Source organism: Carassius carassius, chromosome 14 (assembly GCF_963082965.1).
Source record: "Carassius carassius chromosome 14, fCarCar2.1, whole genome shotgun sequence".
NCBI lineage: Eukaryota > Metazoa > Chordata > Actinopteri > Cypriniformes > Cyprinidae > Carassius > Carassius carassius.
The window spans coordinates 17572337-17595592 of record NC_081768.1 but is presented as its reverse complement, the minus strand read 5'-3'; the positions used below and the strand labels follow the sequence as shown (position 1 = coordinate 17595592).

The window sequence follows — 23256 nt, the reverse complement described above, 5'->3', positions numbered from 1 at the left end:
TCAAAAATGGCCGAATTCCGTGACGTTCTGCTTTATAAAGCAAGTTCCATTTGTGACTGAATTCCGATTCAATCCCTGTCGCTTTGCAAACACAGACGGGGTGAATTTATGAATGAAAGTGTGAAAGTTCTGACACAAAACGAAGTTGTTACTTATCCTCACGCTTTTTAAAAGTGGGTAACGTATCACGTAGTAGACTACACCACTGTAACGTTAGTTATTTATCATCTCAAAGTCTGTGCTTTCATTAAAGCTTCATTTCTTGATAGATAGATAATCCATTTTTACCTCTTTCCTCCTGTGTCTCATGGTTCCCTCGCTTCGCGCGCACTGAGAAAGTTTTCCAAACAAATCAGTCTATTGCCGCTCTGTCGTCCTCTCGTGCTGCTGCATTCACTGCAGTCGGACATTGGAGATTCGCGCTCTAAATTTTCAAATCGGCCATAACTTTTAATTCGTTGCTGCCAACTGGGGTGGAAGCAGGGGTGGCAAGCAGGGGCGTCATGCATTCATGATTTTTGAGGGGGCACATTTTGGGGGGGGGGGGGGGGGGGATCGGGGGTATAAGTCATTCTACGAAAGCACTGTATAACTGATATAGGCTTATTTTTTTTTATTATTTTTTTCCCTTTTTATTCAAAACAATTCCAAATATGCTTAATATATCAGGAAATATCTCGTTTCTCAAATATGTGTAGGTAAACGCGTTTTGCACCTTTATAGATTGCTATTTGATCAATATATGGAAATGTAGTGTAATCTATTAACTACACATAAAAACCTGACTTTTTACTTAAGTGCCATATCATGCCATAAAATATTTTTAATACGACTGAATTTGCATTTAATGTTAATTTTAATAACAATATTGTAAGAAACTTATTTTAACACTTTCATTTTACAGAGAGTAAAGAACATTTACATTATCAAAAAAACATTTTCATTCAGTCTAGCCAGAGTTCAGGCACTCTCAAAAACTCCCATTAAAATCACTGAAGCACTTTACATTATGAAACGAATATCTTACTTACATTCGTACGCACATCTGCACTTTTTGTTGTTTCTGATGAGAGAATTCGCTAAATAATTCAGTCAGCGAGCAAGTGAACAAAACACTGCGTTTCAGTGATGACTCTTCTGGACGTCTCTGATTGGCCATTGCATCCATAAGCGCAACAGAATAGTTTCTGATTGGTTATCATGAAGCGTTGTACGAACGCGTCTGTCTCTGGCTCAGCGCCAGCCAGCGAACGCAGATTTGAATTTAGCAGCTAATGCTGTGCACTGAACAATCTAATCACACCGCTGTGATTGTATCAAATATATAAAAAATATTATTCTTCGTTTGGAAGCTGCATTTAAAATCCACTTGGCTCAGAAATCTGAGGGGGCACGTGCCCCTTCACTTCGAATGGGCACGACGCCTCTGGTGGCAAGGCTTTCTTTTAGGGTGGCATTTGCCACCCTATGCCACCCCGGTAGATCCGCCCCTGCATTTTAGTAATGTCATATGTCATTGAAATGTTATCAGTTTCATCTTATTTTTTATCCAATTAATGTGAGATATCTTTCAATCTTACCAACCTTCAACTTTTATTTAAACTGTATTTTATATTCTCATCCACTTCAACTGACAATGCTGACACATCCACAATACTTTTATTTATGGGTTTATAGGCATTAAAAAAAAAAGTCTTATGTAACCCCTGAAATGTGGTGTATATGCACCTCTGGTTAGGAATCACTGCTCTAGATTTCCTGTTTGGGCTTTATGGCATTTCTGTGCCCACTGAATTATTTCCCACAATGAAGCCATCCATTTCCATGTCTCGGTGGATGTGTCCTACCCCAGCGGTAAGCGTAGGCAGTGCTGAAGCCTCAGTGGGTTTGAATAGCACTGGGGTCTCCATTCCTCTGGAGGAAGTGGAGATTTTACAGCATCTGCCACAGCGCTGCACAGCTGCAGAGGAGGGACAGCATCTGTTCGCAAGGGAATTCAGTACTTAAGTTTTAAGACTCGGTCATGTATTGTTTATAAATTACCATAAAGATGCATTCTGTTGCAGAAATATTAGTGAATAATTTGAGTCATTTGTTTACATTTGGAAAAGTACCACTGTGCATGAAAATGATCCAGATGGTTTTTGTGGAGTATAGATTGTTTGCAACAGCAGATCTAGACAAACTCTTGTATGTGACGTTATTATGCAGCAGAAGAATGTAGCCCTGCACTGTTAGTTTAATACACCTGCTTTTTTAATGTACATTTACTATCCTGTAGACTTTGCATTAGTTTGGTCTTCACCTCTGTTTGAGTTACTGATGTGATGCAGTTTTTATGTGTATGTCTGGATCTATTAATTCATTCAGAAAAGAAAAAACAAGTAGCAGTTCATTCAGGTATATACACCTCTACTGCTACTAAAGTTTTTAATTATATATTTATATTAAATGTAAATATGTAAAAAAAAATAATAATAAAGTAGTTGCAGTTTAGATTCATTTATAAATATTAAATTAATAACATTAATGTATTTGTTTAATATTGAATTAATTGCATTATTTTGACTAAATAAGTCAGTGTAGTGTAACCTTAAATAGATCTCTATGTGTGTAATCAACAAGCAGCACATTGTGGCTGTCATTTGACAAGAAATTCACAAAATGGGAAATTATATAGGACTTCTGTAGACCCAATACCATATATGAACTTTTTATGACATTGTCTCAAGAAAACTTGAATACATTTCAAGAAAGCATAATGCAATGTGTATAAATAGATTTTAACATATTTAAAGTTGAACTCAAATGCATGTATACAACTTGAATTTATGAAAATATGAAACACATTTCTAAGTTCTTAGCATGTGCATTGTGATTTTTTTTTTTATCATTTTGGACTTATTGAATGTATTCTGGAGGCTGTCAGAGATGAGCATATGAGTTTCCATTTTCTTCGTTATAGCCATGTGATGTATCTATTTATATAGTTTATTTCTGGTGTTGATCGGAATCTAATTGTCTTTTGACAACTTTTTTTTCTGTTAAATTATTGAAGAAAAATTTGGTGAGTATATTACAGCAGTTCACTTTCAAGCAGTCTGTAATTCAGTTTTTTGATCAGGGCATTATAGAAACGTAAGAGATTTTGCAGTGATTAAATGAGGCTGAATTAGCATTAAAAAGCTCGGGCAGGATGCTGGCCTTTAAATGCTCTCTGCTTCTTCTAGATGTGGCAACAAAATGGCCTGCTGAAGATCAGAGTGGTTAAGCCACTGACAGGCCCTGCTTTTGGCAGCAGAGAGTCTTTTAGCCGCTGTATGCATGGTGTGGACGTGGGCTGCCAAGGCAGGTTCTTTGGGCCAGCCGTAGTGCACAGATGCAGCAGACATCTGTGCATTCTGTCTCTCTTTCTTGAGGCTAATCTGTCTCTTTCCCATCTCTCTGTTGTCTTTACTCTACTTACGCGTTCATAAACGCATGCATACCGACCTGCGGGGGCCCCTGTGAATGAGCGGCCCAGGGGGTGGTCATGTGGGGACCCTCTCTGTGTCACGTCCCCTTTGCTGGGTGCTCATTCAATCAGGCCTTCTGAAGCCAGACTTTGACTCTTTCCGTTCTAGTCTCACAGCTTGGATGATCACAGCTCCCACCAAACGGATGGGCAAAGCAGTTGTCTTTTTTGGTGTGGTTGTTCTCTCTCTCTCTCTCTCTCTCTCTCTCTCTCTCTCTCTCTCTCTCTCTCTCTCTCTCTCGCTCTGGCCCCCAGGCCCCCCGTGCACATGCTGGGGTGGGCCGGCGGCTCCAATATTGGATCATCAGCCAGCTGTGCGCTGGGCAGCAGAGGATCTATCATAATCCTGCCGCTCTGTTCTCTGCCTTCTGACGGCTTTGAGCCCAGGCTTTATTCGGTTTGTTTGTTTGCTTTTGTGCGCTCGTGCCTTTTTGTCACCCCTCCCCCACTCCTTCCTTCTCTTGCACCCACCCTCCCACCTCTCCCAACATTCGGCAGACCCCATAGAGTGTGAAAACAAAGAGAGAAAAATGTGAGACAAATATATAAAAAATGTAAAAAAAAAAAAGTTTTGCTGTGCCACTTTACCAGCCGCTACAGCTTTTCCCCTTTGCCTTTCTGTGTTTGCTGGAGTTCACTGTGGTTTGGAACGGGACACAGGGGCTCGCTTTGTTCCAAATTCCCTCTCTTCTTCAGCAACATGAAAATTTGCAAGCAAGCGGTGATGCTGGCAGCGAGGCTTGAAGTTTTGATCCAACAAGAAGCATGTTGCAATTTGTAAAGGAGAACCTTCAGGCATAAGTATGGATATGAAAGGAAATATTCACAACTTCTCTGTCGAGAGCTTAGCGGAGAACCTGGCCCTCTGAGCACAGTAAACCTTAATACTCTGCGCTTCATCCACCATATTGGCTACCGATTGGTAAATAGTGCTGTTGTGGGGATAGAGAATTACAGGAAAAATGCCTGCTAGAAGTTTTTGGGGATATTAAATGATCAGCCTCATCTCAATTTGGCTTATTTTTGTATGTGAAGTGGAATTATTGCAGAAAAAGTCTCATTCACGAGAGGCTTGATGGTGCTTGATTGTCCACATCAGTGTTGGGCAGTAACGCGTTACTGTAATTTGATTACTTTTTTAGTAACCGAGTAATCTAACGTGTCATAATTTTCTAAATAGTAATTAGAATATAGTTAGGTCTCTAAGAGGTCTCTCTAAGTTACTGCCGCGTTACATTGCTGACAGAATGCAGTGTTTTATAATCTAGAGATTATAAAAAGGATGTAGCACCACACTGTCGAGTCAAGTGCCAGTGTATTAGAGACCTGCTCCCGTGAACCCCGATGCAACAGAGCGCGGCGCGGGACAAGATGGGCGAGCGCTGGTGCAGGCAGACACTCGTGTGTATGCGGGAGAATAAAATGATTCACAGGACTCCCACAAAATAGAAATACATAAAACATAAAATATCTAAAACAAATAAATTGTTATTCATCTATTGCACAAAAGCAACATGAACTAATATAAAATATAAACGATTAACAGGTGCAAGCATATGTGGAGTTTTTATTTAGGCTATGACACGTGTTTGAACCGTTGAGCAATGCAGTGCTGAAATTTGCATGCTCATGAATTCTCTCATTATAACAAAAGAATTGTAGACATTATGGAAGATTCATTATGCATATATTTATTGTGAGATTGTGATGAACTGAGATGTCTTTTAGAGATTTTAAAAGCAGCGCTCTTTGCTGGCATTCTTCCATGCCAAACCATCCACGCAGCAACCGCTTGCTTTAGTTAAAAATAACAGTGTTCTGTGAATGTTGATGGTTTAATAACAAACATTTATCAGGAGCATGTATGCTGGGATATAATAAAAATGTAATGGAGAAAAAACGTAATGTGTGTAATTACTTTTTAAATAAATAATCAGAACAGTAAAGCGATTTCTTTTAAAAGGAGTTATCAGTAATCGATTACATTTTCAGAGTAACTTGCCCAACACTGGTCCACATAAGTAAGGCTTCATTGTGAGCTGTGAGAGAATCTGGCTTAAATTGACATCTGTGCTGTTGCTGAACACGTTAAACATGTTAGCGCAGATGAAGACTGGACTTTTTTATTTATGGCTGAGTATCTTTCTATAGTTTGACCTTATAGGATTTTGTAATTAGGTGATGCTTTTTTTCTGTCTATTAATTAATTCAAAAACTTTAAAATGCATTTCATAAAAAAACAAATGAATATTGTTTTGGATGAATATTGTATTGATAAGACTTGAATATATCGGTCCTATTATAAGTATATTTTAATGTAATTAAAATTAATTTTGTTAAAAGTTACAAATGTGAAGGTGATATCATAACGAGAAAAAAAAACCTTATTAAAAAATTTAATTCCTGACCCAAAAAGTGTCAGATAATTTGACCTTCTTAGGGCAAGTTTACTTCAGGATATAAATATAATTTATCATGATGTAATAATAATTTAGTATATATATATATATATATATATATATATATATATATATATATATATATATATATAGAAAGATATTAAACTTTTTCAAATAATGATTAAGATTTGTATACACTCATGTAAACTTGGGATTGTGTTTTACTTGATGGCATAACATTTTACATTTTTATTAAATGTATTAATATTTATTTATTATTAAATAATTAAATTTAAACTTTTCTTGAAAATGGAATAAAGTTTTTTTTTAAACCATATGCAACCAACATGGATACAGTGAGAACATTACTAAGAACATGGAACATATGATTTAAAGTAGATTTTGTGAACTTTGGATAATTTTGTATGTCATCATCATGTCGGGGGTGTGTCATTGACTTGTCCTCTCCCTAAGTTCTTGTAAGTTCTTGTGACTGGCCGACAAGAACTGCGAGACCAACTGCAGCGTTGGCATTAAAAAGTTGTTCATCCCACCCCAGAATTCCATTAAACTTTACACGCTTCTCTGCTTTCCCTCGGCCACACAAGAACGCATGGAGGATGACAATCCCCTGAAAGGTGGAGAATCGGATAATGAATAAAAGAGCGAGCAGATGCAGCCCCACGCCAGAGGGAGGCTGCCGCGGTGAGCAAAGTCTGCCGTGCCACCAAACTGCTGCAAACCAAGTCTGCGGGAAGCGCATGTACCATCCGACAGCAAATAAAAGAGTGTAGCCCTCCGCCCCTTGTCAGAAGTAGTAGCGAGCGAAACGGGGGCCACCGCCAGCCACAAGAAGCCGTGTTAGCGCTTTGGGGTGAGTGCGGGCATGGGCACTGGCAGGTAGTGGGGGGGTGTGCACGGTGCTGGGCGGCAGCCATTTTGTTGGGGGAGCAGATGGCGATGGGGCATGAAGGGGAGGGGCTGCTTAGCAGAACTAATCAGACAGTAACGGATGGGGCAGCTGGGACCGCTGCCGGCCAGGCGGGAGAGTGCCGGCGAGCCGCCCAGTGAGTGTCATGATGTTGACAGTGGTGTGCCCGTTGGCCTGGGATGAGACCTTGCCACGTCTTCACGCCTCGCCGGCAGGGATGCTGGCCTCCGGTTCCTCCTCCACTTCACACGGCAGAGGGCAAGAAGAGGGCTTTTGTTCTTATGTTGTTCTCAACATCAACATCTTAGAGACGACATTGCAGACTTTGTGAACCAGGGTCACGTGGTATAGCGATGTAATGAGCTTAACTGGTCCAGAAAAAGTTAGTCCATTGGATATCAAGTTATACCAAGTTGAAATCTGGTTATTGTAGTTTGTCGTGTATTCTCAAAACCCTGTTTTCTTTGCTATGGGAAAACAGAGTTACTTTCCATTTTTATAAACATTATTATTTTATAAACAAATTAATGAATCTGTCAGTGATTGTCATATTATATTTTACTGCCCCAGCCATTAAGCTAAAATTTAAAGATTCACTCTAGAATAGAGGTAAGAAGTATTATAGAACCTGTTATTGAACAGCATGAAGAATATTAATATCAAACTCTGTGTGTTTGTTTAATGATTGCATCGATCAGCAGTGACCCCCCCCCCCCCTTCTTGTCCATGCATTATGTTTCTCCACTGGCCTATAAGACCAGATGCAATGCCAGAGGCAATGCCTCTCAACCAAGCAAGACCTCAACTCATTGCCAGCAGTTTGCTCCATTATTTAACAGCGTAACCAAGTTCAAGGCAATTACATATGTGTCATTTATTTACAGGCCCCTAAGAGGACAATGTAGTGTACACAAGAGAACACAAACTCTCGTTCTGAATACTGTCGCTACAGCTAGCAGCGTTTGCCAAAAGAATGCATATGTTTGAAACATTGCATGCAATTTGCACAGAGGGGAAAATATCTCCAAACATGGCACATACTTTTCTTTTAATGATGAGAACTGACACTTAAAATGATTATTATACTGACATTGCCAAATTAATTAAATCTTCATATTATATGGAAATGTTAGGCAGCTATGGCATGTCTTTACTACATCTACTTGATGAGTAATATTTCATGTGATTAAAATTCAATTTAATTCCAGAATTTAAGTATCAATTATCATTACTGTATTAATACCTAATATAAAGATAAAAAGAATGCATTTTATCTCAGGAACATTACATTTTTTATCATAACAGTCCAGTTTCTTATGAATATGAATTGTGTACCATTAATCATTCATATTTTTCTGATTTAAGTTATTCAATTTATATACTCCAGTGTTGAAAAGTGTCCAGTGTTTTAATTTTATTTATTTATTTTTAAGTAACTCTTTTGTTCAGCGGGTCATTGCTGATTGATCAAAGGTGATAGTAAAGACATTTATAATGTTATACAAGATTTCTATTTAAAACAAATGCTGTCATTTACTTTCTATTTCTAAGAATCTTGGAAAAAGACATTACACCATTCCAATAAAATTATTAAGCAACTTAGCTATTTTCACCATTAATAATAAGAAGAGCACTAAATCAGCATATTAGAATGGTTTCTGAAGGATCATGTGACACTGAAGACTCGAGTAATTGCTGCTGAAAATTCAGCTTTGCCATCACAGGAATAAATTACAATTTAACATATATTAAAATTAACTATATTAAGAGTTATATTATATAAGAGACTTCTCTCAAAAACATAAAAAATCTTACAGACCACAGACTTAAATGGTAGTGTATGTGATGCATTCTTCATCTTATCTTTCATCAAGAATGATCATTTGCAAATCAACCTGTTATCAGAGCAAATATTTATTCCAGTGAAGCTTCAGTTTCAACCCTTCATTATGTTCAAGATCTCAAGATAAGATCTCATTGTTCAACTTTAAACTCCCAGTCCTACTAAAAGAACTGCTCCAGTGCCGTGACCCAGCTCTGTGTCATGATTTTACAGGACAGAATGTTGCCAGTCCCCAGGCAAAGTGGGAGCAAATCTGTCGGGTGCAACTGTTCTCACTTGGGCCAACTCTGCCCAGAGAAAGTGCCCTACTTACTGTTTCTGGAAGCTGGGTTGTTCTCCTTCTCCTCCTCCTCCTTTTTCTAAGTCTTCATGACACTTTTTTTCTTGGTCACCACAAGTGCAATTTCAATAATAGACTTCCATCTATTATTATTCCAATAGGTTCCATATTAGCAGTAGCTGGGGCCAGAGTTCTGATTTCTGATTAATGGTGCCTACATGTTTCTAGAGGTGTATTTTAGTGTGCTTTTCTCACTGGCTCTGCTGTATATGAATTTCTTCTCAGTTTTGGAGTAGGTTTAATCAAGTGTCTTTGCTCTGTTTAGCCAGAAATCATTAATTGTTTTTGCGTAGCCATTTGTTAGGTCCCCCCCAAAAAAGCTGCTCCCCTCTTTTCTCTCTCCTCATCTACTCCACTCTCCAGATGGCATAAGGAGTCCATCACAAAGAGGGCATCCTCCCACAAAAACCTGCCATGAAACCGGAGCGGAAGAGATGGGCACAACCCTAAGACCCGGCAGCCCGACACCCTGTTGGGTTAAAAGCACTGTTTGTTATGCTCCGCGCCGGCCATGTGCTTTTTGTGGTGGGTTTAATTTCTAAGTATGGGCATGTTGGGCTTTTGAAAAGCATATTTGGTATCTGATGGAGGGATGATGAAGGCAGCATGGTTTAGTTGGGCCTCCTGTGTGAGGTGACACGAGTGGGGGGTCTGGCACAACCCCTCCAGGTCAACCCGAGCTGTGGAAATGCGTCACGCACTTAGAGCGCGAGCCTCAACAGTGCAGTCACAGGCTGTTTCACCCAGGGATAGCGCTCTGTCTTCCTCTCTTCCTCCTTCTCATCTTTACGTTTCATTTCTGTCCAGTTTGTGCATTTTGTCCCAGAATGCACATCAAAGAACCCTCTTAAATATTTTTAAACTGAGGTTTAGTTCATACTAGGATGGTTTAAAGGAATAGTTCTCTCAAAAATCCAGTCACCATTCACTTTCATTGTATGAAAAAGAATAGCTTGGACATTCTGCTAAACTTCTCTTTTTGAGTTCCATGTGAGAAAGAATTAGATGAGAAAGTCAGACAGGTTTAAAATGACATGAAGGTGAATTTATGATGACAATATTTTTATATTTTTGAATGAGCTATGTTTTGTCAAAGATATAAGTTATATATCTATTATATATTATATTAAAGTTATAAATATATATATTATAAATATATTATAAATATAATTTTTCACAAAAGCTATTTAAAAATATATATATTCTTTCTGTATTTCTATTTAAATGAAAATCCTGGTCTTTATCATAAACACTAATAAAAAATCAGCAATTTCTTGACCTAATCTGAAAATGTGGATATTTATTCAGCATATGTGAACGCATCTCGGCTTCCTCTGTGTGCGTTTTCAAATCACAACAGATTCTCTACGGATACATAAGAATCGCTAGAAAAAAATGATTATCGTGATTAGTTGGTTTGTTGATAGGGGTGTCTTATAGAATGGGAGGGGGTTGTTTGTAAATTGGTGGCGTCTGCAATTCGTTTTGCCACTGACCTTGAGGGGGTTTCGTGCTTCTTGAAGAAGAAAGCAGAAGCTGGCGGTAAACAAAGTTCACTTCTGACAGATGGATTGAATGACAGAGAGGTTGCGAGTGCCAGAATAGCCCTGGCATCCGAGGAAATGTTCAATGCGGTCCAACAGGAGAGGAGGTGTGAACAGGTGCGGGGCTGCTGAAGGAAAGGGGACCAGATGGAGGGAGCCAGAGCCAGTTTAGTTAAAGGAAAAAGGGTGGGAGGGAGCAGCGAAGGGGGGGTGAGTATAAACGAAGGGTTGGGGGGGGGTGATACAGGGCGAGCTACGGAGAGGCTGACGTGCACGCTAATAGATATTTTGATGTCGAGTAAATATAGGGTGTGTAGGTTTTGCAGACGAGAGTCGGGTGGCCCAGGTTGGGCCATTTCATTCGCTCCTGAAAGGATTTGGGTGAGCGTGTCAGTGGGAGACAGGAAATAGGAGTGAGATTAACACTGACTGAGTGCAGCTGAATAAATGCTATAAAACATCTGAGGTTTGAGAGTGTGAACACTCTGCCGTACTTCCTGTGTTAGCATGTCAGCCAAGTTCTCTTCAATATCTTGATAGCAAAATATTCTAGGTATTTGTCCAATAACTTTTCATGCTTTTAAATGGAATTGTGCTCTCTCTACTGCTTGAAAGATGAGAATATCATCCTAAAGTCCATCAGACTTTATCACAAAACCAGGATGAATGTTAGAACGCCAGATTAGCACCTTCTGTCCATTTCCCTTCTTACCCCGCAGAGCAACCTGTACTTTTTTTAACTTTGGAAAATTTCTCTCGCACATATATTAACATACAAACGGTGGCAAGTGTCCTTGTGTACTGTTGAGTGCTCATGAAGCCAAACGGCTGACTCCAATTTGCGCACATTTTAGGAATGGTAGCATTTGGTCATTTTTGGCGTGGGATCACGGAGCACCACAGGGTGCTGCAAACTTTGCGCTCGAGCGGTCTGTGGTAGTCCAAATCAAATAGGCAACAGCTTGAATAGTACCCACTTAGGCAGCCCTCGGCCCTCGCGCTTCACCAGCACCCAGCTACGAAAACTGCTTTCTGCGGCTCAACGCTGCTCCCTACCAGGCAGACCGACCAACCCGGCTATGGCTCTTGACCGGAGGATATTAGGCCTCGCTCACATCATTACCAGAAGTGAGCAAACACACACTGACCTGCCATTGTGGAGTGGCTGGAGAGGATGCGAGGCGAGTCAGAGCTGTCTGACCTGGCTTCACAACCATTCATGCGAGTGCAACCTCTCAAAACGCATGACATTTGACATGACATTTTGGTTAACACAAATTAAATAAGTTCGAAATGCATCAAGAAGTGTTATTTATACATAAATGTAAAATATGTCATATATATATATATATATATATATATATATATATATATATATATATGTGTGTGTGTGTGTGTGTGTGTGTGTGTGTGTGGGTACGCTACCGATCAAAAGTTTGTGGTCAGTGAGATATTTTTAGGTATCCATACTTGTTTAAATTTATTTAACAAAGATGCATTTAGTTAGTATATTTAAATGATTTCTCAAGGATCATGTGTTCCTGAACACTGGCTGCTAAAAATTCAGCTTTTCCATCACAGAAATAAATAACATTAAGTATAACTATATTTAAAATAAACACAAGTTGTTTTTAATTGTAATAATTTTTTTACAATATCACTGTTGTCACTGTATTTTTTATCAAATAAATGTAACCTTGGTGAGCACAAGAGACTTCTTTCAAAAACATTAAAAAAATCAGGGGAAAAAAACACTAAGAATTTTTCAACATTATCTTACCCACTCCTTTTTTTTTTTTTTTTTTTTAATAATTTTCAAAAACCTTTAATGGATAATTCATCCAAAGTAGTTTAATAGTTTAATAACCCTCTTGTCTTTCCTAGCATGTATGATTCTCTTTCTTCAGTGGAACACAGAAGAAGATATTTAGAAAAATGTCTCAATGTTGTTGTTTGTTTTTCTTCAGTGGTAACCAGAACTGCTTGGTTAACAACATTCTTCCAAATATCTTGAGAGGTACAAAAGTCATACATGTTTGGAATAACATGAAAGTAATTAAATGATGACAGAATTTTCATTTCGGTTTAAATATCCTTTAAAGTACTCATAATGGTTCTTGCTGCATTTTGAGTCATACATGATTGACAGGAATGACTTGTGACTCACTAATTGGTCCAGGCTTGATTGAGTCAGTGAATGTTTCAACAAACTGATAAAAAAAAACGAAAACTCGTTCATGACTCGAGTCTTTTTGAGTGGTTCATTAAAGGAACCAGCTCACAAGAGTCATTGGTTCGTCAGTTTTACTGCACTACTCACGATGTTTGTGATTTTGTGGTAATATACGTCTCATCACATTAACTTCAGTCAGCTTTTGGTAAAATATAACTTAATCGCTGCCACTGGCTCCTAAATGAATACATTGAGCAATAGAACTATTTGATAGTTTGCTAGATACACACGTGATTTCTGGTAAATCTGCAGTACAGTACATATGACATGTTATTGATATTCCATATTGGGCATTAATTTAATTAATAAAACCTGAGTATATAAGAATCAGTCTACGAAAACATTGAATTGGATTATTTGTATACTTCCCAATCAATGTAAGATAACACCTCTGTTTTTCTGCTAGCTGGACTACATTAAATATTCTTTTCCTTTAGATACACAAAGTTTTGGTTTGTTGGTGTCCACAGTATCTCACTCGAAGGCCTCTCGCTTAGCCAACTTTTTCCCTAAAGTGCTCTCGGTAACTTTCTGGCGGTCTCTCTCATGCTAATTGGTCGACAAACACCCGACCCCCCCCCACTCCATCCACACCCCCGCACCCCAGCGAGTGGCTGGGCCCCCTGGAAAGCCACAGTAACAAATGGCTGGCTGTGAGGCCTTTGTGAGCCCCTGCTGAGCGCTGGTGTGGATGGTGTTTTAGGCCGCTGTTCAAGCACAGCGGGGGCCGAGCGCTCTCCCCCTGCTCGCTCTCTCTCACACAGCTCTCGCAGGCGGAGCGCCTTCACACTCCAGACGACAGCAGGCCTGCAGAGACGGTCACTTCTCCAGCTACATTCCAAACCCAGTGTGCGAGAAAAGTTTTCAGGCTTCACTGTTAATTAACACACTTTGACTTGAGTTTTGTGGGTGTTTTTTTCTTCTTCTTCTTGTCTTGCTTTCTTTGGCCTGCATTATGTCTGCTCTTTTGCAGTGTAGACTAATTATTTTATTTGTGCTGATCATTAACGTGATGCTCTTTAACTTGGCGGCTGAGTAAAGAGTGTGTGCCTTTGTTTCCACCTTTGAGGTGCTTTAATGTTGATCTACTGATTGATGTTGCATCTCAGAAATCATTGTGTAGTATGTTGCACATTTCTCTTTCACTAGCACAGGTAAGTAAAATCAACAGTAAAATAAAGGAGTGTGCCATAAATGAAGTGATACATGGGGTGTGAATATGTTAGAGCGACAAGAGATGTGTTGATGTATAATGCATATTCTATATGTTAGATTCAAAATAGCCATGTTGTCACACCTGTCAATACCGGGCGAACTGAGTGATTTTATCAGCTTTAAATGTTTCTTACCGACTGTATAAACGTACATAATTTTTCATTTAAAAAAATATTTTTTGCTACCATGGCAATAGTATAGCTTTTTGTTCCCTTACAGTACATATTTGTGGCCAATAAATAAGTTATTTTTTGACACTAACAGCATTCCACATATACTCTGTGATCTACAACTTCTCATAAAAACACACGTTAATTGCTTAAAATGAGGATTATTTTTTAAATGTGTTGCCAAATGGAGTACTGGAGAAAAAAATCCAACCATATAAGATTTTCTTTGGGAATGTCACTTAACAACCTTACATAATTACTAGCATACAGAAGCACCACATTTGGAAAGATCAGAGAAGAGAGACTGTGTATATTAACACAAACACGTTCATCATTATTAGACAGATAAAATACCAGTGAGGCTCAAATTATCTTTCCATGCATTATGTTGCAATTCCTAATAAAGTCACCAGCCAAATGGCCAGTAGGCTAACATTTTATTTACTCGCCAACTTTTACTCTCATTTAGTGCTCGGCGAGTGTTCCTTTTGGACCCTAGTAAGTTAGTTCTGGTCCTGTTTTTTTGATTTGTCAGTGTAGCTATGACACAAAAGACATTCATCCCAAAATGAATATTCTGTCATAATTTACTCAGTCTCATGCCATTCCAAACTTGTATGCATTCATTCTTCTGCAGAACACAAAAGAAGATATTTTGAATATTGTTGTTGAGAAAACATTCTTCAGAATATCTTCTTTTATATTCCACAGAAGAAAACAAGTCTTGAAACAACATGAAGGTAAGTAAATGATGACAGAATTTTCATTTTTTTGTAAACTTGTAAACATGTCTAAACGACATGAAGTTTAAATGGTTTGGAACGACATAAAGATGAATAATTAATAACAGAATTTAAATGTTTGGGCCAACTAACCCTTCAAAATCAAAGCATTTTTCTGTTTGTATGCGCAACCAGATCCAGCACGGCACAGCAGCGCTGTCTCAACCAGTGCCGTAAATTTGATCGCCTGACCAATGACAGAGGGAGTGATCAGGAAACCTGTTCGAAAACATACATTTTGCAGTTCCGAACAGTGACGCTAGTGGCACAGAAATCACACACTTTACTGCGGAATCTTGCCAGATCTTCATGTGTATCGCTGATCTACATGTGTATCGCTCTCATTTTTTGCTCTCTCTCACTCTGCAGGCAGGAGAAGGAGGCGGTAGAGCGCTGCTGTGGAGAGGACATGGCCGCTCTGACCTTCCAGGCACAGCGGCGCGAACGTGAGCTGACACAGACGATCCAGCAAATGGAGGCGCAGCACGAGAGGAGTGGTGGGTGTTCGCCGGTGCACTGCCCCTTGCCAGAACAACCGCCTCACCCGCCCTTCCGCCTGCCTCACCCCCACAAGCTCCAGGCGTGAGCCACACTGTGCGGGACGGCATCAGGAACACCTGTAACCTTTGGCTGGCCGAAGGGAGCAGATGCTCAGCGCTCCAGAGCTTCGGCGCTACGTATTAGTTAGCGTTTAAAAATGGGGGGGAGGCGAGTAGCGCTGCCCACTGTCTCCTGATTTCAGAGTGCTGCTCTCACATCTGTTGCACCATCTGGATAGGCGAGTTTAGTTTATTTACCTGTGTTTCCAGAAACTTGAGGCATGCTGATTGCCAGAACAAAGCGCAGAGAAAACAAAGGGCTTCTTTCTGGCGCGGCTGCACAGCACACATGTTGTCTAAAGAGAAATGGCATCAGAGGCTCAGCAGGAAGCTCTCTGGGCTTATGGAATTAGTCCTTTAATACCGCAGTCCACTTCCCTTTCTAAGCATATAATGGCCACTCTCGATAGCTAATTATTTTTGTCCTGCTTCCCCCCGTCCCTGTCTCTAACTCTAAATGGATTGATTTTAGAATTTAAGATGGAATCGCCTCTAGATGATACCACTTTTGTTTTTAACTCTGCCCCGTTTGTTTAGAGTCCAGTTTGTTTCTTTTATCCTGGTTTTGTGTGTGGTGTTTTCTCTGTGGCCTGCACATGCCCATCTAGTTTCAAAGCGCAGCGACGCAGTAGGATTCTTTTTCTGATTTTTTTTCAACAGCTTCTGAACTTTTCGAACTTTATGAAAACTAAATTTAATTAATACTACAACTCACATTGCCACTACATTCCTGCATTCTGTCTGCTTCTCCTTTGCTCTTTTGTTTTACAGACCAGTTTAATGAATAGCCTATATACACAAAATATAAAGTAGAATCCCTGACCCAATCAGTTTTTACAACTTCAAACAAAGAAATATTATGATGTAAAATCAATAATAAATGTCTGGTTCTGCAATATTATATTTTAAGTCAATAAGAAAATGTGTAACAGTGGCCATATCAACTCTTTTTACACATGGTCCGATGTTCCTCTATTAAAACAAAAGATCACCTCTTTGAATCATCTCAAATCTCTATTTGACATTTTGACACTTTTGCTCCCAGGAAGAACATACATTTTTTGTTTGTTTGTTGCTTTGTGTTGCTCTACCTGTCTTCTGTATTTTAGCACATCTGTGTGTTTGCAGTGTTAATGAGTCAAAGCTTTATCTGTTCACAGTCAGAGAAACAGATGCTCTTCTGAGTGCTCAGAACAGCCTGATCGGGAAACTGAAGGAAGAGTGTCAGACGCTCGGGGCAAAGCTCGAGGAACTGGCCCAGAGCAGCAGGTACAAAGCACCTTCAGATCATGTATGGTGCATTAATTTTTTCATTCATTACAAAAAAAAAAAAGCTAGTTCAAGACCTACATTTGCAATCAAGGTTTATATGGCAATGGAAAACCTGGAAATGGCAAATTTGCAAGGTTTAAAATTGTTAGTCTTATTATTTTTGTTTTGCTCAGATGTGAAATATTTAATTGACTTTAAATTGCTATTTGTGAATCATGCCTGACAAAGTTCACTAACAAATGAAGTAGTCAGCACAAATAACTGGACATTCATTGGCCAAAAGATGGTGGGAACCCTGGCTGTCTTGAGACCAGTATGAGCAGTTTCAAGTATCAGAGCTTCTTTGCACATGACTCTGATGTCTAGCATATCTACAGCTGAACTAAACATAGTGCACATTGTAACTGTGCTATTCCTTGCAGTGAGATCAGTGAAAGAGAGTTTCCATCTTTGAAATGCAGATTGCTTGACATCGTCTTCTCAACTGTTTGATCTTGTTGATGCTTTGTGAATTGTGTATCGTTGCGGAGTCCGACATTCAGTGTGGAGCCACTCGCGGTGTGTTATCCAGAGCGTGGCATCCTTTCCGTGCCATACTGCTCTAGTCTGTGCCCCAGTAAGGGAGCTGTCACTGTACCCTGGCACATGCCAGCCTGTCCTCTGCGCAGACTTTGCTCTCTGCCCATCACATGTGCCTCTCACCTCAGGCCTCTGGGGTAGTCAGCTGTTAAAACAGTGTAAAGCGCATTACTCACATCGCAGCTTGCAATCTGCCATGGTCAGTCAGCCCAGCTTGGGAAGGTACAGGCCACTGCTGCTCGCCCTCCCCCTTCCGCCCGCACGCTGAACTCAAGAAGACCTCTGAGGAAGATGGATGCAGTGAGTCATCTCCACATATTAGTGACCGTACTGTATTTTCTGCATTTTTAGTTTTGCCATGGACAGATAAAATCACACACATGGATCTTTGACAGTGCCAGGCAGTCTGACATGCTTTACTTTATAATTTCTCACATGCAGTTTTTTTGACCTTATATTGGCTGGAATGGAATATTTGCATCTTTAAAAATGTATGTCATGCCACAGTACTATTTAAGTGAAACACAAAAGATGAAGAAAGCTGTATTTGCATAACAAGGTGAATGAAATCTATGATAAAAGCTTAAAATGAACAATGTTGGGTACTAGTTACCATAAGGTATAATGTTCACATTGCCTCCTGTCAGGTTTTATTTTGCGATAATATTTTCTAAATATACATTGCATTTATTACAGGGCTACTTGCTAAAAAAATATAAATACATTTTCATGAAATATTGATGCAATAAAAATGTATTTTATCATCTTAATTATTTATAAAGACCATAAGATTTTAAAATGAAGAAAAAGATATAGTGACCAAAATATGTACTTTCCCTTATACATTTATAGTAAATGTTGATACAAAAAAATAATAAACAAGTTCAGGTGCATGTTAATTGTTAACTATTGACATTCTAGTATTATTGCTATCTAGTAGCATTAACATTTTTTAATGTAGGCAGGTTTGCGAAAGTCATTCAGTGATGTCATCTCTGTTCAGTTTAAATAGTGTCTGTGCATTTATTTGCAATCAAGTCAAATTATTTTAGTTTAAGAGCTTAAAAGTTTAGAGTGATAAATTATTTTTTGGTTAAATGTAAATTTTTTTCATTGTTAAATATAAATTGTAATTATTTTTGAAATGTTTATATTTGTTTGAGATTTTTTTCCATTAATGAATTTATTTTTGTTTTTGGTAAAAATAACTCCCCTGGAACAGATTTTCAAAAAAACAGAGTCATGTGAACATCCTGAACAGGAATGGTGTATGGACTGTGTATATACACTCACACACTTGATTTATTTCCCTCTACTGATCTCCCTGTCCTGTTGTTTTATATCCGGTGACAGTGTGGCCTTCTGTTTAGTGTTGTGTTTTAAACCTGTAGGCAGATGAGCACGCAGCACGCTGGCAACAAGGTTCATTCTGCATAAGACTGGATGAATCTTGCTCTCGTGTCTTATCCAGAACATGCATTACAAGCAAGATGTGGTGGTGGATTGAATTACTTGTATCTTTAACAGTTTGATCAAACACAACCTATTACGATGTCTGTTGGCTTATATGAGCACAATAAACAAGTTTACACATCAAATCAAAGATCCGTTTTTTTGGAGCTGATGTCTTTCGTGTAGGCTCTTTAACTTTTGGAGAGAAGGGTGTTTACAGTGCTAATGGAGTTGACTTGGCAGGGCTTTACCTGATGGCAGAGTGCTCAGGTGTTTCTGCTGCAATGAGAGTGTAGTCTCATTAAAGAAAGAGCCACACATTCGTCTCTGCCTAAATAACTGTCGCTGGAGCCATGGCATAGTGGTTAAAGCAAGTTCAAATCTGGCTGTGACCCATCCAGTGATCCCAACCATCTTTCTCTCTACTCTCTCTGCTTCCTGATAGGCCTTAACACATGCTGCATTTACATATATGAGGAAATAATCAATTTATCATATTAAAATATATTAGGTAAGCTTATAACTGCCAGTACTTACATATTGTGTATTAACATTCATCTGTTTTAGTAAAATATGCTGTTTTGTTTATGCTATTGTATGTAGGCTGCTTTGGTAGGTCTAAATGATTTATTATCAGACCAAGAATTATTAGAGTTATTAGAGTCATTATTAGAGTTAAGTGTCTTTATTTAACACTATCGAAAGGTGGATTATAAAACTTAAGCATATGTGTGTGTGTGTGTGTGTGTGTGTAGAGCGGAGATCGAGCAGTTGTCTCTGGAGAAAGAGCACCTGCAGGAGAGCACTGAGAAACTTCGAGGTCGTTGTGAAGAGATGGAAGAGCAGTGTGTGCAACACGGGAGGATGCACCAGCGCATGAAGCAGAGGTACACACACCTGCAGCACTGACCTCAAGCCCTGCATCACATGTACAGACACTCCCTATAGGAGCTTGTTTAGAGTATCACACCATGACATCACCACCATTTGAACTCTGATGGACTAAAGCTTAAACCAACAATGATTTGGGGTGTGGATCTTTGGGGTGACAGTGAGTCAATTTCACATAATATTCACAGATTTTCAATTAAGAAATCAATTTAGAAGTGTTTTAAAATGCATTGTAGAATTCAAGTTTTGTTCACCCTGCACACAAATCTAATTTGGATTGGAAGTTTCACATGTGGCGAAATGTAACACGTTTTTTTTAGGTTTTTGCTTCCTTACTGAATCTTGAAAAGATTCAGTCATGAAAAAGAATGTCAAACTAGATCAAGGTCAATGAACAAGTGTAAAAATAAATAAATAACAGGGCTTAAAGTTCTCTGGCACTGTGCCGGATCTCTGGCATGCAGCGTTTGGCTGCGAAAAAAAACAAACTCTTGTTGATTAGCACTTTTCCATGAGTTCGACTACCAATGGTATGAGGAGCAGCTTTCACTCTCACCCAAACTAACATTACAAGCCAATCATAATGTTTTGCTCTTATAAACACAAGACACACATAATAGTATCAAGTTGCAGAGTCAGCCCTGATGGAATGGAGACTGGTGACAAAAAGCTGCTAGGAGCAATGGTCAAAGATGTCCATCTAGCACATATTTAGGTAGAAAAAACAATTATAAAGAAGCGGAGCTTTGATGGCATGATTACTCAGAGTAATCATGTCATCTCCATAAAAACGATATGATTGCAGAACATACCGGGCTTTTGGAAATGTTCCTGTTCACACATGATCAGTTAATGGTAACTTACTGGTAATTTACTGTATGTATGAAATAGGCTAAACTCTTCTTCCGGATATGCCGGATTTACGGAATTGTGTTAAAAACATTCATCTTGGAAACCAGTGCATCTCACTAGATTTGTAACGTAAATCATTAAAAATCAACGTGTCTCAATATGTCATCTACTGTCCAACACGATTTCAAAATAAAAGTTTCTGCATGTGGCTAAATATTAAAATGTAATGGATTTAAACAGCATTTAATAACGCTGCAAAGTGAAACGTCACCAGGTCGTTGGCGCCCTCTGCATGTATTTGTTTTAATACTTATTGTACTTAAAGGGATAGTTTACCCAAAAATTTAAGTTCATCATTTACTCACCTTCAAGTCGTTCCAAACCTGTATGAGTTGCTTTATTATGTTGAACATAAAATAAGATATTTTGAAGATTGCTGGTAATTTAACAGTTGGTAGTTCCCATTGACTTCCATAGTATTTCTAATTACTAATAGCCTCGGACCTGTAGCACCGAGGCCAAAATAGCGCTGCGTTTCGACCCTCAGACCAGAAGCTATACTACGCTTCACTAAAATCCATCCTTTGCACGCCTCTCAGGAACAACGTCATGCAATTCCATCATTTCACCAACTAAGAGAAGTTATCAGAAAACTAATAAGAAATAAGTCACTAGAACTAGCGCGATCACAAAACAAACACGATAAAAGCGGCCGTTTGTTTGCATGCTTTGTTAAATATTTAAATCCAAAAGAATCAATGTTTTTTAATGATGAGTGATACACTGATCATAATGAATTAATTTATCAGGATTGAAAATTAGTCACAGAAATAAAGCGTTATGAACATAGCCTGCTTATTCAGTCGAGTCGGGTTCTGTTTATTTGTATTCACAGTAGCCTACAGTATATATAGTATATACGCTACATCACATTTAGAAATAATGACCATTTCTATATTTTTATAAAAGCCCCGAACAAAAACCATTATTTTATTTTTATGACAGGCTACACGGAGCTAAACTCTCGAGATGAGACTTATGACAGATAAAATATGTTACTTAATAAATACACGATTGTGATGGAGAAGTGACAGTGGAAACACGACTGTCCCTGGCATGCACTAAGATGCCCGCTTTTGGCCTGACAGTGGAAACACAGCTAATGGGAACCACCAACAGTTTGATTACCAGCAATCTTCAAAATATCTTCTTTTGAGGCATATTACATTATGTATTTTATGTAATTGTTATGTCATGGAATTTCTTGGTTTTAATATTTTATTTGAGTCAATTATTATTGCCTCATCATTAGTTTATGTATAAATAGTCATAGTAAAGCTTGGTTTTCACCTAGGTCTGTTTGTGTTACTAAACAAATATCTGATTACTTAATTGTCAAAATAATCAGCAGATTACTTGATTACCAAAATAGTCATTAGTTACAGCCCTAGATTAGTTAAAATATTTCTAAATACAACTGCATTGTTTTACTTTTTGTAATTAAAAAACAAATATTTTGTCACTGAAAATTTCTTAAAAATAGTGTTAAAATATTGTCAGGCTCTAGTGAATGTATTTTGTCTCATCTGGTGAGCTAAGTGTATCATCACACCCCTGGTGTTGATAAGCAGTGATATAGCTCATAATTTTCAAAGTGTATGATACAGCTTTCATTCTTCAGGTCCGTATTTTCATGAAAAAGAAAATCAGTTTGAATAAAGAAAGCAATAACTTTGCCACAGTATCCTTTCAAATGTTAAAGTTGGCACAGTCATTGAATGCTTTGTATGTGTCACCCCGCCCCTGGAAAAAAGTTATTAACAAAGGTCTTTGTAAGGTTTGTAACAAAACTCTTTGTGGGGTTTGAAAGATTTTTATATATATATATATATATATATATATATATATATATATATATATATATATATAATATGTATATGTACACACACACACACACATACATTTTCTGCATCCTTACTCCAATCTTCAGTGTCACATGATCCTTCAGAAATCATTCTAATATTATTTATTTAGTCATTTAGCCAACACTTTTATCCAAAGCGACTTAAGATTGAGGACAATGGAAGCAATCAAAATAAAGAACAATGATACGCAAGTGCTATCACAAGTCTCAGTTAGCTTAACACCGTACACTTAGCAATTTTTTTTTATGTTAGAAGCCATTTTTGCTTTTGTTAATTGTATGAAAAATAAAACAAATAGAAAGAATACAAAAAGATTTGAAAAGCTAGTGCTAGGTTGTTTTTTTGTAAGAAAACAAGCAGTTAGTAAATGAACAGAGTGCAAGACTAAAAGAGACTTAAGATGGAACATATGTGTTTTTAGCCGATTCTTGAAGAATCTGCTCGGATTGAGTTGAGCAGGTCATTCCACCAGGAGGAAACGTTTAATTTAAAAGTCTGTAAAAGTGATTTTGTACCTCTTTGGGATGGCATAATAAAAAGACGTTCACTTGCAGAACACAAGCTTTTATATACTGATTTGCTGCTCAAGAAACATCTCTTATTATTATCAGTTATTTTCAGGATTGCTAAACATTTGATATTTTATATTTTGTAACATTTGATCAATTTATCGCATCCTCCTTGAATAAAAGTATTATTCTGTTTCAACAAAAAA

General features: G+C 38.3%; 1 protein-coding gene across 4 annotated transcripts in view; it reads left to right on the top strand.

The window, feature by feature from the left end:
• Positions 1 to 23256, top strand: part of sdccag8 (SHH signaling and ciliogenesis regulator sdccag8) — a 59382-nt gene that overhangs the window by 13725 nt on the left and 22401 nt on the right. For all 4 annotated transcript variants that reach the window (XM_059566474.1, XM_059566473.1, XM_059566472.1 and 1 more), the window contains exons 14-16: positions 15341 to 15468; positions 16731 to 16839; positions 19629 to 19760. In XM_059566474.1, the coding sequence (XP_059422457.1) occupies positions 15341 to 15468; positions 16731 to 16839; positions 19629 to 19760 (369 nt within the window). The remainder of the gene's footprint in view (positions 1 to 15340; positions 15469 to 16730; positions 16840 to 19628; positions 19761 to 23256) is intronic.